The 20028-nt window shown below is 49.1% G+C and overlaps 2 protein-coding genes across 6 annotated transcripts in view; one reads left to right on the plus strand and one right to left on the minus strand.

Moving 5' to 3' along the window:
* The window catches only part of HPS4 (HPS4 biogenesis of lysosomal organelles complex 3 subunit 2), a 28260-nt gene extending 16211 nt beyond the window's left edge, over positions 1–12049 (minus strand). For all 4 annotated transcript variants that reach the window (XR_014020876.1, XM_081284561.1, XM_081284560.1 and 1 more), the window contains exons 1-6: positions 11912–12049; positions 10011–10503; positions 8323–8413; positions 6032–6175; positions 1441–1548; positions 932–1048 (exon numbers count right to left, since the gene is read on the minus strand). Coding sequence is in view for 3 of the 4 variants with exons in the window: in XM_081284561.1 (XP_081140687.1) it covers positions 932–1048; positions 1441–1548; positions 6032–6175; positions 8323–8413; positions 10011–10051 (501 nt within the window). In the remaining variant the exon portion in view is untranslated. The remainder of the gene's footprint in view (positions 1–931; positions 1049–1440; positions 1549–6031; positions 6176–8322; positions 8414–10010; positions 10504–11911) is intronic.
* Positions 11660–19948, plus strand: SRRD (SRR1 domain containing). Of its 2 annotated transcripts, XM_081284563.1 has the most exons (7): positions 11661–12304; positions 14902–14942; positions 16272–16528; positions 16620–16718; positions 18379–18533; positions 19077–19122; positions 19499–19948. In XM_081284563.1, exons 1-7 carry the CDS (start codon positions 11733–11735, stop codon positions 19742–19744), a joined length of 1416 nt encoding a protein of 471 aa, XP_081140689.1. In that variant the 5' UTR covers positions 11661–11732; the 3' UTR covers positions 19745–19948. The 2 variants fall into 2 exon arrangements, with proteins under 2 accessions (XP_081140690.1, XP_081140689.1); XM_081284564.1 differs by lacking the exon at positions 16620–16718 and having other exon boundaries at positions 11660–12304.
* The last annotated feature ends 80 nt before the right edge of the window (positions 19949–20028 follow it).

Raw genomic sequence — 20028 nt, forward strand, 5'->3', positions numbered from 1 at the left:
GTGTGAATGGAGCAGAACCCTGTGAAGGAGTTACGTCTATTTTTTCATGGCCTGAGACTACAGTCCCCCAGGAAAAATCCTTCCCCAGGTCAAGCAGAGTCACAGCGCCACACCCTGCGCAGGACACACTTACTACAGCAGGGAGGCCAGGAGGGCTCCTGCAGGACACTCAGGGCTCAGAAGGCTCATTCTTAAGGGGGAGGTGTGGTCAGGCCAGCCACAGAGCAGCCGGGCTGCAATGAACTCCCAAGACAGGTGGATGGCAGAACCTCCCCATCTCCCTCTCAGACACAGCAAGGTCACAGTCCTGGCCTTCGTGATGGTAACATGGAACCTGTGGACTGGCAAGGGACGTGTGGGTTCCTGAGTTCAATACTTCTGAGAACACCAACATGGTGCTCCTTTTGTGTGTGTGTGTGGGGGGGGGGGCAGATGGGAACCAGGGATCAGGGATTGAACCAGGGGTACTTGGCCACTGAGCCAAACTCCCAGACACCTTTATTTTCTATTTAGAGACAGGACCTCACTACGCTGCTCAGGCTGGCCTCGAATCTGCAAGATCCTCCTGCCTTAGCCTCCTCAGTCACTGGGATCACAGATATGCACCACCACGACTGGCCTGGTATTCCCTCTACTGAGTATTTTCTTGGTGACATTTGAGACCCAGCCTCACCGTACCATCAGAGCAGCTGTCAAGGTGGGATCACGACACCCCTTCATGGATAAGGGCAGTGGCTCTGCAAGTGGCCTGGCCCAGCCCACTCCATGGCTAAGGAGCAGCAGCCCAGGGGCCACGTATAAGGCTTCCCAACCGCCCTGCCAGGGAGTGACCCATCCAGCCACTTCTCTAGCGTTCTCTAAGGAACACTTCTGGACGGTGTCCAGAGGCTCTGCTCTTGTGCACACAGAGTGAGGAGGGTGAGGCAGATACCTTTGTTCGGTCCAAGTTCCAGAGGGAATTAAATATCTTGTGCAGATCGCTAGTGTTGCTCAGAACGCGCTGGATGAAGGTGTTCCACTGCGAGTTTAGTTCTTCCTGAGAACGGCTCTGTCAGAGAAACAGTCTGAGGTCACTGTCTGAGATTTGGAGGGACAGATTCTGGCAGATACCATGAATGTTGCTCATAGCACAGAAAACCAGCCAGAGGGAGGGCCTGTTTTGAAGTCCCCCCCGTCCTGCTATCCAGCCCCATTATAGATCGAGGGCACTTTCTGGGGAAGCGGGGGACCAGAGCCTGCTCTATCTAACCATCCCAGGGGAAGCAGAGGTGACAAGCACTCAGAAACATGGGCATCTGAGGGGGCTCAAGGGGCCCTTGACCTGGTCACTGGACACCGAGGGTCTATGTGAAGAGTATCGGGCCCCAGTGGGTAAGCGCTGTGTTCTGGGAACACTGTCTCTCTGAAGAGGCTTAGCATGACTAGACATCACAGTTGTACCTTATAAGCCAGGGAAACAGGCCCATTATAAAAATGGAAGAATCCGATGAGCTGATCCAGAAACCGCTTGCAGCTGACATCAGGGAGCTCCACGGCACAGCCCAGCACCTGTGAAGAGGGAAGCCAGGCAGAAGATGCTTCCGTTATCTTGTGGCCAAGCCAGAGGCCCAGCACCCAGGGCCCCCACGGCGACTGCTCTGGCTCCCTGCAGTCCACCTCCTGGAGCCCTGAACCCACACCCTCCACAGCAGCCGACTGGTCACATGGAGAACAAGTACCTTCTGTCCCTCTCTCCATACAGCTGGGCCTGAAGTGCCTCCTTCCCTCCTGTTCGTCCATCCAGGCTTTGCCCACACCCCCAGGCCTACTCCATGTCCAGGCACTTCCCTGCTGCCGCTTCTGCTAAGACTTCTTTCCCGTGAGGGCTGCTGTATGGACAGTGGCTACTTCATCTGGATTTTATTACAGACACTGGATGGACTCAAACTGTCCCATGAATGGCCAGCCTGTCTCTCCAGCTGGATGAAGCGCTTCAAGGTGGCGGCTGACTGGGCCCTCAGTTCTAGCCCTTTGAGCTGAGCACAGCGCTCAGTCCTACAAGACCAACGCCTGCCTTAGAGCCCTCTGGCCAATGTTAAAGAGCCTTAAACTGTTCATTTTTATTTTTTTTAATTTTATTTTTGCTGTAGTTGTAGATGGACAGCACACCTCTACTTATTTTTATGCTGTGCTCAGGATCAATTGAACCCAGTGCCTCACACATGCTAGGCAAGCACTTTGCCACTGAGCTAGCCCCATTTGTATTCTTTGACCCAATAATTCCACCTCTAGGAATCAGTCCTGAGTGCAGCACCAGAAATTTAAACAAATAAGCCCCACCCAAAAACAAAGAAACAAAAATTCCCCCTGAAGGTACTGCAGCAGGGGACATTCTGTTCTCTGATGTGTTCAAAATCCGACAGGAGTCTGGCGCACAGGAAGTGCCTGCTTCTCTACTAACCGACCGTGGGTCAAAAGCAATTCCAATCAGAACCCAGAAGCTGCTCTTTCAAAACTGACCTGCTGATCCTACAATGGAAACCCAAATGATCTAAAACACCCAAAGCTGTTATTCTTGAAAAAGAATAAGGCTAGAGGGTATTACCATCCCTGAAAGCTCCTCCACAGTCCTCTCTGGTTAACTCTAGCCCCTGCAACCCCAGCAGCCATTGTTCTGAGCTTTTTGCACCATAGAATAGTTCTGCCTGTTCTAGAGCATCCTGAGTGACACACTACATTTAATATATTCTCTTCATGGCTCTGGGCTGCTGCTTATCATTTGTGAGATTTCTCAAAACTATTACGTGATCAGTATCTATTGCTTTTCATTATTAAACCATATCCCATGGTGTGAACATGCCACAGTCCGTCTATTCATTCTCTTTTTGTTGGATGAAAACATTGCTAGTTTGGGGCAATTAAGAATGAGGCTCCTAGGGGCTGGGGTTATAGCTCAGCGGCAGAGCACTTGCTTCGCACTTGTGAGGCACTGGGTTCAATCCTCAGCACCACATAAAAAAATAAGATAAATAAAGATATTGTGTCCACCTTTAAAAGAAATCTTTAAAAAAAAAAAGAATGAGGCTCCTGGGACCCTCCATTAGGACCCTCCTGGGGATGTGCTTTCTTACTGCTGCTCGAAGACAAGGTGTACGTATCTGGTTTCAGAATTTATTACAAAGCTATAGAATCAAGAGAGCGTGGTATTTGCATAGACCCTTCACTGGAGGAGAACGCAGTGTCTGGAAGTAGACCCCTCTCAAATGCCCATCTGATCTACAACGAGGGAGCCCCCAAAATTCAAGAGGGACAGGAGAGTTTTTCCAACAATGTTGCTGGAACAAGTGGATATTCAGATGGAAACAAACAGACCTGACCCCGAGCACACCATAACAAATAATCCACCCTGGATTACAGACCTAAATTTCTTGATAAATTTTTTTTATGTAAAGGATAAAAATATATACAAGAAAAATCTAAAACCAGTCTATATTAAATCATCATAGCTATGGGTATGTTAGAAATGACTGCTTCCTACAAAAACAATTTAAAAATTTGATCTTTACACACAATCCATAAACATTTAGAAAATTTAATTTCATAAAAGATGCCATTTATGATAACAATAAAAACATATAAAATACCTATTCAGAAAACACTCAAAAGAGGAGGAAGATCTTTATAGACAAAATTATAATATTTTTTGAAACACAGTTAAGAAGATACTAGTAAATCAGGGCTGGGGATGTGGCTCAAGCGGTAGCGCGCCCGCCTGTCATGCATGCGGCCTGGGTTCAATCCTCAGCACCACATACAAACGAAGATGTTGTGTCCGCCGAAAACTAGAAAATAAATATTAAAAATTCTCTTTCTCTCTCTCTCTTTAAAAAAAAAAGAAGATGATACTAGTAAATCAATGTATTATGGTAATAAAAAAGAAAAAAAACAACTTAGCAAAGAAGCCATTCTCCCCAATTTTATCTATAGGTGATGCAATTCTAAATTAATACACCTGCACATTTGTTTTGTTTCAACTTGATGAACTGATGTAAAGTTTTGTATGAAGCAGCAAGAGACTGAGAAGAGCTGACACGCTGCTGAAGAGAAAGCGGGTTTGCCTGGTCTTACTGGGAACACCTCAAAATTCTGCAACACCAGCAGAGGCTGGATAGAAACAAAGACAGTGGAGAGGAACCTGGTGTTCAGAATCACACCCAGTAAAGGCAGATGCTCTAGAGCTGCTGTAAGAATTCGTCAGTATCAAAAACATCTGCTCATCAAAGAAAATGAATAGGCAGAGGACCAGGTGCAGTCGTACCTGCCTGGAAGCCCAGCAGCTCGGGAGGCTGAGGCAGGAGAATCATGAGTTCGAGCCCAGCCTCAGCAACTTAGTGAGACCCTAAGCAACTTGGTGAGAGACTATCCCAAAATAAAAAATATAAAGGGCTGGGGATGTAGGTCAGTGGTAAAGTGCCCCTGGGTTCAATCCCTAGCACTCCCCACCCACCCCCCAAAAAGAAAGAAAAAGAAATAGGCAGACTACAAACTGGGAGAAAATATTTTTTAAATATGTATCTGATAAAGAACTGTTTTTCAGGATATAGGAAGAACTAGGATTCAACTAAAAAAAAAATTTTTTTTTGGCCACTGGCTTTGAACAGACACTTCCCAAAGGAGGACATTCAAACGGCCTCAAGCACATGGAAGAACCTCCATGTCATTAGTCATCAGGGAAACGCATATGAAAGCCACAACAAGATACCACTGCACATCCAGAGGAATGACTAAAATTACTCGGAATGACATCACTGTCAGGGAGGCCGTGGAGAATTGGAACTTTCCACATCCCTGTCAGCGAGGGTGTAAAATGGTACAACCACTTTGGAAAAAGATTGGCAGTTTCTTATAAAATCCAACATACACCTTACCTATAGAAAAAAAAGTTCCAGGAGCCTCACTTTTGTTGAGGCTGGCTTTGAACTCACGATCCTCCTGCCTCAGCCTCCTGAGCTGCTAGGATCACAGGCGTGCGCCACTGTGCCCAGCAAACTCTATTCTTAATTGCCTCAAACTAGCAATGTTTTCATCCAACAAAAAGAGAATGAATAGACAGACTGTGGCATGTTCATACCATGGAATACAGTTTAATAATAAAAAGCAATGCAGCTGGGGTTCTTGCTCAGTGGTAGAGGGCTTGCCTAGAATGTGTGAGGCACTGGGTTCAAGTCTCAGGACTGAATATAAATAAACGAATAAAATAAAGGTCCAGCAACATAAAAAAAAAAAGCAACGGATACTGATGTAACAGCCTTAAGAAACCTCACAAATGATAAGCAGAAAACCAGAAGCACTAAAGAGTACTATACAAGATGCACTGTGTCACTCATGATGTTCTAGAACAGACAAAACTAGTCTATGGTGAAAAAAATATTCCTGGGGTTCCTTGAAGCCTCACATGTGCACATTAGTGTCTCAGGCCTTAGGGTCACTAAGTGTGGACAGCATGGAGCGCACGGGGAGAAAAGGGAGGCAAAAACTCAATTTGCAACACAGAGCGACTAACATGGCCACCAGTGGGCCCCAGTCGTCATATTTTAACTAGATTTTTATTTTTGTTTTTTGTATTTAGCAACCCTTTAGGAGGTAAAATCGAATCTCATTTAATCTATTAGAGCTAACAATTCTTTTCCACGTTGTTTTATTGATGCATTATAATGGCCCAAGTTTCAGGAAAAGAAAGATCAGCCATGTGCTGGGTGTGGTGTGTTAGAGATGTGTGGAGGGGCTAGGGCGGGCTCAGTGGCAGAACGTGTGCTTAGCATGCACGGGGCCTGGGATGAGCTCAATCCCTGCACCTAACAAAAAGGAAAGAAATGTGTCGGAGAACACTGAACTACCTTGGTACCTGCAGAGTGTCACAGGAAACGTGGATGACCACTGGACCCAGCACATGGGGGCTGGGGGGGAGCATCTGGGTTCAGCGCCACAGCAGCCTGCCTGTCTCAACTTGACCATCCTAATACCTCAGGGGGCTCTGCCTGCTTAGACTTACCCAGAGGTAATCTCCGTCCACCTTCACAGCAAACTTGAGCTTCCGAAGACGGATGAGGGTAGGAGGAGAGTCAGAAATGTCAGAGACACAGCGGACCACTCCGGCAATCTGCCCGCACAGCAGCTCCTGCTGGTCCAGCAGGGTCTATGAGAGAGGAGCGGATTCTAGAAACCAGGCTGACATTCTTTTTTTTTTTTTTTTTAAAGGTACCAGGGATTGAACTCAGGGGCACTTGACCACAGGACTTTACCATGTCCCCAGGCCTATTTTGAATTTTATTAGAGACAGGGTCTCCCTGAGTTGCTTAGTGCCTTGCTAAATTGCTGAGGCCGGCTTTGAACTCATGATCCTCCTGCCTCTTGTCTCCCGAGCTGTTAGGATTACAGGTGTGTGCCACCACGCCTGGCATGGCTGACAGTCTTGAACTCCTGATTCATTCCTTAGAGCCAACTGAGCACTGCAGGCCAAATCCCGTCCACCATCTGTTTTCATATGGTCCTTGGGCCATTAATGGCTTTTATATTTTTTAAGGGTTGTAAAAATAACAACAGCCAGGCACAGTGGCACATGGAGGCTGAGGCAGGAAGATCGTGAGTTCAAAGCCAGCTTCAGCAACTTAGCGAGGCCCTAAGCAACTGAGCAAGAACCTGTCTCCAAATAAAACATAAAAAGGGTGGGGAATGTGGCTCAGTGGTTCAGTTCCCCTGGGTTCAATAAATAAAAAAATAACTACAAAGAATATGGTACAAAGCCCTTGGGTGGCATAAATAAAAAATAACTACAAAGAATATGGGACAAAGCCCTTGGGTGGCATCCAACGCCTTAAACATTTACCATTAGGACCCTAACAAAATTTGCCACAGCCCCTAGCCAGGTGTGCTGGTAATCCCAGCAAACAGGAAGGCTGAGGCAGGAGGATCACAAGTTAAGACCAGCCCGGGAAACTTAGTGAGAACCTACCTTAAAATAAAAGTTATAAAAGGGCTGAGGATGTTGCTCAGTGGTAAGGTGCCCATGGGATCAATCCCCAGTACCACAAAAAACCACCCACAAAGTTTGCTAACTCCTGCCAGGGTGGCCGACTGTTAGAGAACCCCTTAGTAAACATGAGAGGATAGTACAGAACTGTATTTGTGCTCCTAAGATCATAGACACCCACTTGGGTGGAAGCATAAACCTCTCATTCCTACTCAAATCCCCTGCTGGAGGGGCCTGAGCAGCCTGAACTAATCCTGGTCACCCGAGTCATCGGGCAATCACATGAGCAAATACACAGAATCTCCTAATCAGTCTCAGCCTTAACTGGACTGCAGGGCAGCCAGATGTTCTGTGAAGCCACAGAGAACGTTCCCATCAGCTATGAAGAATTCCCACCCACAGAACTGAACGTGAACTTAACCAACACTCTCAAGTGGACCACTAATTTAAAGGAAGCACGGTGGATAGGAGATATGAAATGACACCACCAGGCGGACGGCATCAGCCAAATCTAGAGTGCAGGCCACCCCAACAGTCTATGCACAGGGACTTGGTTTCTTCAATAACTCAATGGCATGGGGAATAAAGGATGAGTGGGTAACTGTAAAGTGTCACAAAAGGGACCTAAAGGATAAAACAACCAAAGAGAATTTGGGGTCGTTGTTTGGACACTGATTATGACAGAGGGGAGACTGACAGACACAGAGAGACAGAGAGGAAGGACCAACAGACTAAATAGCCTCTAAGATGATACAGAGAAATGTGAATATAGTCAGCATGTTAGATGTATTAAGCAATTACTGTTATCAATTATTGTAACTTTTGTTAGGTGTGATAATGTTTAAAATAACAAAATTGAGTAAAGATGTCACTTGGTACTGGTAAAAGGACACAATGTCTAGAATTTGTTTCAAACTGCTTCTGAAAGTAATAATAATAATAGCGGGGGAAGGTAGGCCATATAAAATTGGTGAAGTGTTGATAATTACTGGTGCTGGTGACGACACATGACGGTTCGTGATACTCTACTTTTCTGTACAATATTTTGTGTTTTTTTTTTAGTGAGGTGATCAATAAATCGGGGTCAGAGAAAAGCAGACAAAAAGATCAGGATGGTAACAGAGGGCTGGAGAAGAGGAAGTACTGGTTGCCTGGGAATTTCAAGACCAGAACAAGCAACAGTATATCAAGAATAAGACAGAAGAAATGTCAGTGTCCTGGATTAGCTAAAGACAGCGAAGTTCTACAGTTATGAAAAGTCACTATTGAAGGCAGGGGAGCCCCTCTGAACAGCAGGACGTGGTGTGGCTTACCTGAGGAGGGTAAAAATAACAAATGCCAGCTCGGGTGGGATCTCCTTCCTCCTTCACCTTGGAGCCATCATAGAGAAAAAAATAATTCCACCTGGCGAGAGAAGAGAGTGGGGCCATGTCTCCCTCCACGAGGTGGCAACGGCAGCTGAGGACAGGGCCTCCTATCTCCCAGCCCAAGCAGCCTTGTCACTCAGTGTCTGAGCCTTCTGGTGGCCCCAGAGAAGAACAAACCCAGTCGCTCCGAATAGATAAAACCAGTCCTTAAGTGCAGAAGAGGCAAACTAAAAATATACCTCTCTCCAGCCGTCAGACCATCTGCCCACAAGGACATGAGTGGCAGGAGGAAAGGTGGCGCCCACGACAACAGCCCGTCTGCAATGCTGAGCCTCAACTGTGAGCCACGTGGCCTGGCACCCGCCTAAGGCTCTGGTAACAAGTTAGGGGCATCTCAGTTGCCCCCCTCACAACTGCTGAGTGCGATGACCCCGGACAGCCCTTCCACCAGGAATGCAGGCAAGCATCTACGCAGGGCCACGGTGTGCTCTGCGCCTGCTTGACAGATATGCAAGGCCAACGCTGGGCACTGTGGAAGGGAAAGGGGCTTCGCGAGTTCAGGGGAACACTGGACCCTCTCTGCCCATCCAACGTGACCGGGCTCCAGGGGCTCGCTCAGTCAGCTTCCTCCTTAACCTTCTGATTCCCTGACCCAAAGGAACCTCTTTCTTCAAGTTTCCCTGACGCTCCTCTTTCCTAAAGTCCCTTACAGCCTACTCTGCAGGATAATAATTATTACATAATTCTCATTATCTGATTCCCTCTTTAAGACCACAAAGCCAACTCCCCAGAGGCTGGGTCGTGCTTTTACTTCTAAATCTCAAAAAGGACATTTTCTAGGCTGTAGCATACAAGGGACATGTGACCACCTGGCCATCCATACTCTTCTCACAGGGGCCTGTGCCCTCTCGGGCCTCCCAGCTCATCTCTTCGGATTCCAGCATGATGCACCCTCTTGAGTTCCGGGGCTAGATGGGAAACCAGCTGCAGGGCAAGCCCAGACCAAGAAGGCTCAGTGCTTCAGGGCCACCCAGGGACCACCAAGCCCTGGCCCTGTCCTCCCCCGTCCCACATTCCAAGTAAAAGTACCCGACTGCCCTTCCAGGTATGCAAAAGAAAGCCTGGGCGCCACTCTCAACTGCTGCTCCCTTTCTTCCGTTGTGTATGATCGATCAGTCACTAAGTCCCACTGAATCTAGTTAAACCCTTTCTCCTCTGTATTAATGTCTGCTGAACCGAATTATGAGAAAGTATTAAGTCATATGAGGCTGAGTGGGAACTGAGCTTCAGGAAGAAACCCTTCCTGAGCTAGACGAGCCACCAGCTAGACTGGGCAAACCTCTTCTTGTGATGAAATTCTCTACTGCAACTATTCCTCAGCCAGGTCATTCTCAAAGTGGACTGCACGGTCTTTTCCATGGTCTACTAGGATGTTGGACTCACTCAAACACTGCAAGAGGCTTGCGAGGTTAAAACGCTAGCTCTAGAGAGAAGAGGCCTGCATGCTCCATGTGGCTACTCAAAGGAAAATGACCTTGTATTTTATTTTATTTTTTAAGTCAAGACGATCTGGCTGGGGATTTTCAATTCACCCAGATGTATCTGGAAGCCTGGCGAAAGGTCTTGGTACTCACCAAGGGGCTGACTTTGTCTCTGGGGAGGTAGAGGTGGCCATTTACTTCTCAGTCAGCCTCATCCTGTTTATTTGGATTTCTTTTTCCAGTATCACTTCTTGCTCCCCAGCTGTGTCTCCATTGCAGAGAAGCCGGGTGTGGTAGGGTTAGGTGTTTTCTATCTTGATTGCCACTTCTTAGTTTTTATTCAGATGAAAGTGCTTCTTCCTTTCCGCGTAGCCTCTTCAGTTTCATGAATATCTCTACACCTTTTGGAATTCAGAATATAATAAAGTAAGAGAAGTCAAATCCACCAGTCTGGTTCCCTGAGCATCAGCAGGGCTGTCTACATAACAGTACCTTCAAGCTCCACTCCAGGAAAACTCCACTGGATAGATATGTGCTGGACAGAGGCAGTGTTCCGATGAGATTTCTAATGTGGCTAGTTCAAAATCATCCTGATAGTTCTTTCAAATGCTCTGAAGCATCCAGTCCAAAGGTCAGTGCCTTGGCTCTGAACTAAACATAAGGAATAGATTATTTCAGAAACCCACAAGCAAGCATGTGACCCAGGCAGGATTAAATAAGTGGTATATTTCAAAAGAGCTTTCTACAACAGTGAAAATTATGCTCAAAATTAAAAGGGAGGGTGTTAGCAGAGACTTCAAAGTAAGTGCCTTAATTTCTCCAATAGTTATGGTAAACACACAACAAGCCTCACAGAAGACAAAATTAATTGATTAGTATAAAAAACCACAAGGTGTTGAGAACAGCTGTCCCAATAATGTGGCTGCTGTAGTAATAATGGAAACTAAATTAAGGAACTGTCATTTTGACAGCCCAAAGTAATCTGAACATGCACACTCTCAGAGCTGAGCAATTTTGCAAAATGCAAAAAGAGAACTTTCCCTTAAGTAGGTTTCAAACTCCCACAAGAGAAAGACAACTCAGTGGGACTTCAGAGTCAGAAGGGATCCTGGCCTCATTTACTCTAATCCTCGTCCCTGACTCTCCACCCAAAGCTCCCTCCACAGCCTCTGGCTTAGCCCTCCAGAGACAGGAGGTTCATAATATTCAAGTCATCCTTCCATCAAACCCAAAATCTGCTCCCAGTAAATTCCACTCACTGGTCTGGACACTCTCCAATAAAACCCAAAACACGGTTTAATCCTTTCATATGACAACCCCTTGGTCACTTCAGAACTGTACTCTTATTATTGCTTTCTCTAAGCTTACTGTCCTCAGTAACATGGTCTCAAATACTTGCCACCATTCTGTCATCTGCAAGAACCAATAATGGTTTGCAAGTCTCTCTGGTAGAGAGGACTGTGGTGCATCTCAGGTGGTCTGTGCAATCTTTTCTTTTCTCAGCGAGACTTTTGGGGGCGCCCCCCCTCGACTGGCCACACTCCCTAGGTTCTACAGCGCCTGCGTGGGCACCTGTGGGGGCAGCACCTCATTTCCCAGAACCAAGAAAGCCTGAAACTCCACCCCTCCCGTTCCCACAGGACTGGGCCCACACTACCGAGGACCACTGTCTTATCTCCGAAAGGTCCAAAAGAAACCTGTGATGTTTCTGGGGCAGGGACAGGTGTCAGGGTGTGACCAGAAAAGACTGGCAGCCTAGGAAGTGGCAGGAACGTCACACCTCACGCTGCCAGAAGTGGACGGGAACGGCCCGGGACGGTGGTACTGTAGGAAGTGACCTCGGTGGGCTACAGGGGGACTGGCAAGGGGGCGCTAATGGCTGCGAAGGGCCAGGCGGCCGGAGGGCACGAGCCCCGGGGGCTCAGGAAGCGACCGGCAGCCGCGCGAGGCTCCCGGACGTGCCCGGCCCCCGCGCTGGGGTCTGGGAAACGGCGGGCAAGGGCGCGGGGGTCGAGCGGGTCCCGCCCGCGGAGTCCCCACGCCCGTCCACCCACCGCGACGGCCAGCCTGCCAGGGGCTCCCGGTTCAGGACTCGGAACCGGAACGTGGCGGCGGCCGGGCACCCGCGAGTCCCGCCCGGTACCTACGCGCGCCGCGGAGAGGCCCAGGTCACGCGCCGCCCCGCCTCCCGCCTCCCGCCCCCCGCCCCCTCACGCCGGCCGCGAGCCGGCGCGCGCTGGTGACGTCATACCAGCGCGCCGCTCGGTGGTGACGTCAGGGCCAATGGCGGCGGCCGTGGCGCTGGAACCCTGGGTGCAGGCGGCCCCGCGGAGGAGGCGCTCGGCGGCGGCGAGGCGGCCGCGGCGGAGGGAGGCGGAGGCCGGCGGCCGGGAGGCAGAGCCGGAGGCGGACAGCGGAGTCGTGCTGCGTCGGCTCCGGGAGGCCCAGTGAGTGCGGGCCAATCCTGGCGGGCAGAGGCGCCTTGCTGGGCCTCGGTCTCCCCAGCTGTACGGTGGGGACGCGGATGTGCTGCGCACCTGTCCTGGGGTCACTGTGAGGCTTTAATGCAGGGGACTCGCCCGCTGCGGACCCGGGCTATTGTAAGCGCGTCTCGTTCCCTGCGGCAGTGACAGCTGCGCCCCTTGGCGTTCCCCTTTGTGGGACGGGCTTGCAAACTCGGCCCGCGTAGGTCGACCCCGGGGTTCCGATGCAGTGGACGGAACCGTCTCCTGCCCGCGGAGAGCGCCGGCCGGCCGGGCAAGGCGCTTCCCGCCCGGCCCGAGGTTGGTTGTTGGTATTAGGAACACGTGACTGTCACCACCACCATTAGTTTTGGGATGGAAGCTGTGTGCCTAGCACTGGCTTAAACCGTGTACACACGCTGGTAGCTCAAAGAGACATGGGCGAGGCATGGAACCAGTTTCCAAATTCAGATCGTTGTGACTCCAAAACCTGTGCTTTCATCTTGTCATTATTCAGGACTCTTATTCTACCCAAATCCCCCCATACCCTGCCCTGTAGTTAGAAAGCACGCAGTGCCCAACACAGGAGGTATTTAGTAAATGCTACCTACTACTATTTAGTATTTTTATTTACTTGCAGTCTTGTTAGAGCTCAATAACTAACAGCTTTAGCAGTGATTCAGATCAGTGAGTGAAGAAATATCACAAGAGATAAAAATTAGATTAATTTCTACCAGAGGGTCCTGTGAATCAAAACCGTTAACCAACTGGCTGAGACTGGGAAATAAAAACAATTCTTTCTAAGATCTCTGAAGGTGCAATGAAAGTGAATGTGTCTTGGGGCTTGGGGTAACTGTGTGTGAGAGTGACAGTGGTCTCACTAGGTTGCCCAGGCTGGCCTAGAATATAGATCCTCCTGCCTCAGCCTCCTGAGTAGCTGTGCTTTTTCCTATCTGTTTTAGTCGACTTTTTCACTGATGTGACTAAACGACCTGACCAGAACACTGTAGTAGAGGATAAGTTAGAGGGCTCACAGTTTCAGAGGTCTTAGTCCATAGAAGACCAACTCCATTCCTTGGGGCTGGAGGTGAGGCAGAGAGAACATGGTGGAAGAGTGTGGCAGAGGGAAGCATCTCACATCATGATCAGAAAGCAGAGAGATTCCACTGGCCAGATACAATCATATGCCCCTAAGGCATACCCTACCCTTTAATTACCACTCGGTTAATCCTTATGGGGATCAACTCACTGATTGGGTTAAGACTTTTATAAGCCAATAATTTCTCCTCTGAACCTTCTTGCATTGTCTCACATGTGACCTTTTGGAGGACACATCACATCCAAACCACAACAATCTCTCTATTCACTGTTATTTCCTCAATTTCTTCAGAATCTCCCAGGAGCTCCCCGCTTCTCCCAGCACCCCTCTATGTCAAGTCACCACTGCTCTGAACAGGAAGGGGCCCGGGGCTCTACATGCTGACTATGCACATATTTGCCAGTTGACAGCATTGCCATACAGAGTGGAGCTCTGCTTTCCCTGTTGTGAGGAACCTGGGCAACCTCTGGGCAGATGTTTTTCAATACTGTCCACTCCTTCCAGAACCCCCAAATAGTATCTGGCTTATGGCTTGTGGAAGGCAGATGACCTGAGCAAAGACACCAGACACTTGATTTGTCTCTTTTACTTTCCCCTTAGAATCTTTTTAAAAATATTTATTTATTTATTTATTTATTTGGTTAACCACAATACCTTTATTTTGTTTATTTATTTTTATGTGGTGCTGAGGATCAAACCCAGGGCCTCGAGCATGCTAGGTGAACGCTCTACTGCTGAGCCACAACCCCAGCCCCCTAGAATCTTTTTTTTAAATCTTTTTTTATTGTGACAAAATGCACATAATATAGTTGATCATCTTAACCATTTTTAAGTACACGCTTCAGCACTTCCATGGTGTTAAATACATCCGTAATGTCATGCAGCGGTCACCCTCACCTACCTCCACAGGTCTTTCATCTTGTAAACCTAAACCCCATACACATAACACGGCAGTTTCCACCCCTCCTCCCAACCCTGGCAAACACGTTTGTCTCTATGATTTTGAATGACATGTACCCCTTTAGAATGTTTTATATGACAAAGACTGAGGAGTACCTGCTATGTGGCACTGTACTAAGAATGTCAGACCACTGAATTCCTCCTGTCGCCCTCCATGTAGGTACAGTTTTTATCCCCCTTCCAGACATGAGGAAACTAAAGCTCAAAAACGCTCAAAGAATTTAACAACAATTTATTGAGCTGTAACAGTGCCAGGTATGGTTGTGGACTAAGGATGCCAAACGGATCCAGATCTGCCCCTGGGCACCTGAGGCCTCCTCCCAGAAGCCCTCTCTGTCCCCAGCAGAATGTATGAGGGCCCTGAACATGTCACAATTTATTTCCCTTCCTGTCATTCAGTCAGTAAGGGTGGGCTCTGCACCGGAGGTCCCTTCACCTCCCATGCAGCCAACTTGTCAGGAGGTCACTGCTCGGGCAGCCCTGACACGGGTGGGAGGTGAGCGTGCTGTACTTTTCTCCACAGAGGGGACCTGCTCGTCTCTGACTTCTGGAGCGCAGCCTTGGGTGAGTACCACTGGCCAAGGGGACGGTGGAAGGAGGGAAAGGAGGATGTGGATATGGGCAGAGAAGGGAATGTAACCCTCCTTGGAGAGCACCTTGCTTCACAGAGCAGTGTTTGTGACTCCCCCTTAGGGCTGTGTCTCTTGGCACTTAACTAAATGTGACGCTCTGTTTCTTTCTCTGTGAAATGAGGATAGTAACATTTGTATCCTGTAACATAGGCATGAGAACTAAATGAGACGATTTGGTGCTTGGAGCCCTGCTTGCCCGCTACACAGAAGGCAGTAAATGCCGACTGTCCTTATCATTATTGCTGTGGCTTATATTTATCCTGTTCTTCTTCCTGGACAGCACGGGGCAGGCTGTTTCCTGCCATCGCGGTCCCTTCCTACATGTAATGTGGCAACATGATATTCATGCCCTGAGTGAGCTTACCATGGGTGTCATTTTTATTGAGGGCTTTTTTCCCTTTATATTTTAGTTATTTTATATAACTTCGCAAGTAGCATCTTTATGCATAAAGCTTGTGCCAAATTTAGTGTGATCTATTAGAATATAGTCCCAGAAGCGGAATTAAGTGAAAGGCAAGTGACCAACTCGGTGTCTGTTATCATGCTGTTTCCAAACAATTTTTCCCAAGTCTCTTATCAGCAAGAACCTAAAGAGCCAGTTTTCCTGTGCAGCTCTCCTAGCCTGGGGTCTTATGTAAAGATAGCTTTGCTAATTTGACAAGTGAAAATTGCTATCTTGTTACTGGAATGCATGGCTTTTTGTTTTGTTTTGGATGTAGCTTCGTTCAACAAAATTCAGTACCAATATAATAAAAAAAGGGACGAGAACCTGCCTCTGTGGGACAGGAGTTCAACAGAACAGCTTGCATTAGGTTCTTGACACCTTTAGCCTTTTTTTTTTTTAACTTTTACATATGAAATATTTCTACACCCAGACATTTATAGTGATTTTGAAAGTTATGCTCCTCTAATCCAAAAAGTATTTCAGAGCATAGCCTGCAATTACCAGACATCTCCTGTCAAATTAGAGTTGAGTTCACATTCGAGTTTTAGAGGAAACCGCCCATGAGGGAAAGCCATGTTTTGTTGAAGTCTCTCTTGGGTCTGGGGCTGTGGGGGTCCGGGACTGTGGGGATCTGGGACTGTGGGGGTCTGAGGCTGTGGGGGTCCAGGGCAGAGATCATCTGTCTGCCCTGGGTGTGGCTGTATGTGCCGGGCAGCTTTTCTGTCTGAGTTGAAGCTGTCTTGCCCTGGGTCTGGTGGCTTGGCTCACAGGGTCAGAGCGTGGCCCCTGATGCACCTTGGCTGCGGGCTCTTTCAGAAACCATCAGCCAGTGTCTTACAAAACAGCTGGGACAACTGGAGGCTCCCGGAGGGACCCTTTCAGATGCCCTTGGAAACCTGCATCTCACCTCACCCGATGAGCAGGATGTGGCCCCTGACCCCAACCCAGGAGAGGCCCTGGTCAGGGGAGCCTGCCGCATCAAGTGTGTGTGCTATGGCATTGGCAGCTTTGCCACCTGCGTCACAGCGAGAACCCAGCTTGCGTTTCTGCTTCTGTTCCTGGAAAAGTGCCAGGTGAGCATCGGACCCACCTGTACCCCCCCTCCCTGGCCTCGCACACTGTGCTGTGGGTGTTTGGGCTGAGGCCACTCTTCTTCCCTCGCAGATCCCCAGAAGTCACTGCTGGGTCTATGACCCTCTGTTCAGCCAGCTTGAAATCGCTGTTCTTCACTCCCTCGGGGTGACTGTTCTCCCTGAGAACGAGGTGAGCGGTAGGGAAGCAGGTGGGCCACATGAGGATCCTGACCAGAGCAGAGTGCCTCTCTGCGGTGGTGGTGGCCCCTCTCCACCACCCACTTCCCTCCTCGTGTCTGTACAGTGTGACTAATCAGTCAACCACATTTTGCTTTATATCATGGTCCTGTCAAAAAAACTTACACAAAGAGCACGAACCACAGCAAGTCCGGTTTGCAAAATTTTTGTGACGAGTTTTTGTCCAAAAATTATTCTAAGTTGGTATTTGCTGCACTACCTAAAACTCAAGAAGGCACAGTCTGGGTGCCTCAAATGAGACTCTGTCTAGTCAGGCTGCACCCTGTCCCAGGAAAGGTAGTAAAAGGGGACAGAAGAACTGGCTGGGACCTGTGAACAGGTCCTCCGCTGCCCCAGCACCTCCAAGAGCCTTGACATTCCCAAGGCCTCTGAAGGAGAAGCCCTTCCACAGGACAGGACTGAAGCCAGGATGCGCAGAGACCTCTGAATCTAGATTTGCATCCTCTTGGGGATTAGAGGATCATTTGATTCCTCTGTGTCCTGAAACTGCCATCTCATGGCTCATTACATAACCTCCAACAAAGGCCCTGCTGACAAGTCCATCCCCAGTGCTGACAGGGTCCTGGAACACTGGCGCTCAATCCAGATGGTCTTCTGAGTGCCTGCTCTGGGCTGGGCAGGGAACTTGCCAGAGACCAGGATCACCGAGAGCCAGTCCACTTCAGGGAGCCTGTGGCTACCAGGGCGTGTGGCCTGTGAACCGCAGTGGTGAATGCAGCAGTGTAGCGGGGTGCTGGTAAGGACAGGGAGCTTCTCTGGGTCTGAAGATCTGCCAGGAATTTGCTAAAGGGACAGAACCAGGACTGCAGGCAGCTTATGCAGAGCTGGCTGATCAGGAGTCCACTGAGGTTTCTTATTAACATAAAGGGGGCTGGGGCTGGGGCTGGGGCTCAGTGGTGGAGAGCTTGCCCAGCACGCATGAGGCCCTGGGTTCCACCCAACACAAAGGAAGCTGCAGGTGAAGAAACCACAGAGGTGGCAGCAGCCACACAGCCAGGGAATTTGCTGTAGAACAGTGGTCTATGCTCCCGGGGGACATCTGAAGGGGATCTGCAGAAAGTGAGACAGGAGGCAAGGATCACTAACTGCAGTACATGGAGACGCCACAGCTGTCCCTCCTGTCCTTTTTGATAGTGACCCAAGAAGCCCCCTACCTCCTCCAGAGCTTCCTGTGCTCGTGGGGCCATACCTGTTAGGCATGATACCTCCCAACACCCCATCCCACATAACAGTGTAGACTAAACTGGAACAATTTCCAGTTTTTTCCACCTGGGGTTTAGTTTTCCTTTTTTTTTTTTTTTTTGGTGGCCGGGGTAGCGGTGTCACTCAGGGGCACTTGTCCACTGAGCCCCGTCCAGCCCTATTTTGTGTTTTATTTAGAGACAGGGTCTCACTGAGTTGCTTAGTGCTTCGCTGTTGCTGAGGCTGGCTTTGAACTCGAGACCCTCCTGCCTCAGCCTCCAGAGGCACTGGGATGACAAGTGATGCTCAGTTGTCTCTTAGCTCATGTTGACATCTGTCCTGAGGTCTCTGTCACCTGCTGAAAGAAGTGTGCCCTGCGAGAGGTCACACCTGTCATTTCATGTTCCCAGGAAGGAAAGCGGAGTGTTTGTGGCCAGCCCACCTTCTTCTACATGCCCCACTGCGGGACAGCCTTGTACAACAACCTTTTATGGAGCAACTGGTCAGTAGATGCCCTTTCCAAGATGGTCATCATCGGGAACAGTTTCAAGGGCCTGGAGGAGAGGTAACCCCAAGAACACTGTCATTGTGTCAGCCCAGAGGTGACACCCACAGCAGACTGCCACAGGCAGAGTGCATCCCCTGCCATCCTGTCCTAGGAAATGCTGTTCTGTAGGGAAACAGCTAAAGGGGGACAGTCAGGTTTTGAAGTGCTGGGGGGGGGGGGGAGCACCAGGGTGTCACACACACCAGGCAAGTGCTCTGCCACCAAGCCTTGTCCCCAGTCCAAGTCAGATTTTAGACCCTTAGTCAAGCTGTGCAGAGTCTCTTTACAAATAATCCCTCCCCTAGTGACAGACGTGTCTTTGAAACACTCTCCATCTCTCTACCTATAGCTTCGCTCCCTTCCACCTCTGATGCTCAGGTGTGCTGTCATCTCCTGGGGACCCAGGCAAAAGCCCTGGAATCTTCACATTCTCCTTTTAACTTCCCCTCATGTATTTTTTTTTTTAATTTTTACTATATTTAGGTCATCTCACTTTCTTACACGTCTTAACTTAAATAAAACCATCTTCACACCTCATAATTGTATTATTTTAATTTCTAGGTTGCTGACAAGGATTCTGCAGAAAAATTACCCTTATGTTGCAAAGGTATCTGAATAAAGGGGCCTGGCGGGAAGAGGGTGGAACCACTCCCCTGCTCACCATGGAGAGTCCGGCTTTGCTCCAGGTAGACACTCTGCCAGTGGAGACACTGACGGCACTGTACCGTCAGCAACCCTCTCCATGGGGGTGTGTTCCAGAGAGCTGTGACATTTCAGCAACCCCTTGGTGTTTTCTGATCGCCCATCAGGGTCACTGCCCAGCACACCACTGTCCTAGGGGCATCAATGCCCTGTGCTAGAGCAGTCAGTAGTCTTCTATTCCTTATTTTTTCAAGGGACAACGGGGTGGTGAGTAAAATGAAAATTAGCAAGAAGCACAGGCACTGGCGTGACTGATGTCATGTTTGAATTTTTCTGCTCAGATTCTGGAAGGGCTGGAGGAACTTGAGCTGCCTCAGATTCCCCAGTACACGGACACCTTTAATGACACCTCCGTTCACTGGTTCCCTGCACAAAAGCTAGAACAGCTCTCCAGGGATGTGTGGGCATTTCGGGAAGAACCAGAGTATCAGGACTGCGAGGACCTTGAAATCATCAGGAAGACGACTACAGACCCCACTGCTGACCTGCACTCACTACAGTGCACCTCACCAACTGCCGTGTTTTGATGATGATGTATAGCCTGAGAACTCAGTGTGAAGACCAACACTTGTCAGCCAGGTGCAGTGGCACATGCCTGTCATCCCAGCAGCTCAGGAGGCTCTGAGCAACTCTGTGAGACCCTGTCCCTAAGTAAAATATTAAAAAGGGAACTGGGGATGTGGCTCAGTGGTTAAGCACCCCTGAGTTTGACCCCAGCACCCAGAACAGGACGGATGCACTTGTAAAGCAGTGTCCTTCTGGGTGGCCTGGCCTGACCTCAAAGATGATCAGAAACACTGTTCGTGCACAT

This window comes from Spermophilus citellus, assembly GCF_964194105.1.
Source record: "Spermophilus citellus genome assembly, chromosome: 3".
Lineage (NCBI taxonomy): Eukaryota > Metazoa > Chordata > Mammalia > Rodentia > Sciuridae > Spermophilus > Spermophilus citellus.

Bases quoted from the DNA above. Each gene is read 5' to 3' on its own strand.
- SRRD (XM_081284563.1), top strand. From the start codon at position 11,733: ATGGCTGCGAAGGGCCAGGCGGCCGGAGGGCACGAGCCCCGGGGGCTC. The intron at 14,943-16,271 runs GTGAGTACCACT...GGGCTCTTTCAG, and splicing joins CTTCTGGAGCGCAGCCTTGG to AAACCATCAGCCAGTGTCTT. The intron at 18,534-19,076 runs GTAACCCCAAGA...TTTAATTTCTAG, and splicing joins TTCAAGGGCCTGGAGGAGAG to GTTGCTGACAAGGATTCTGC.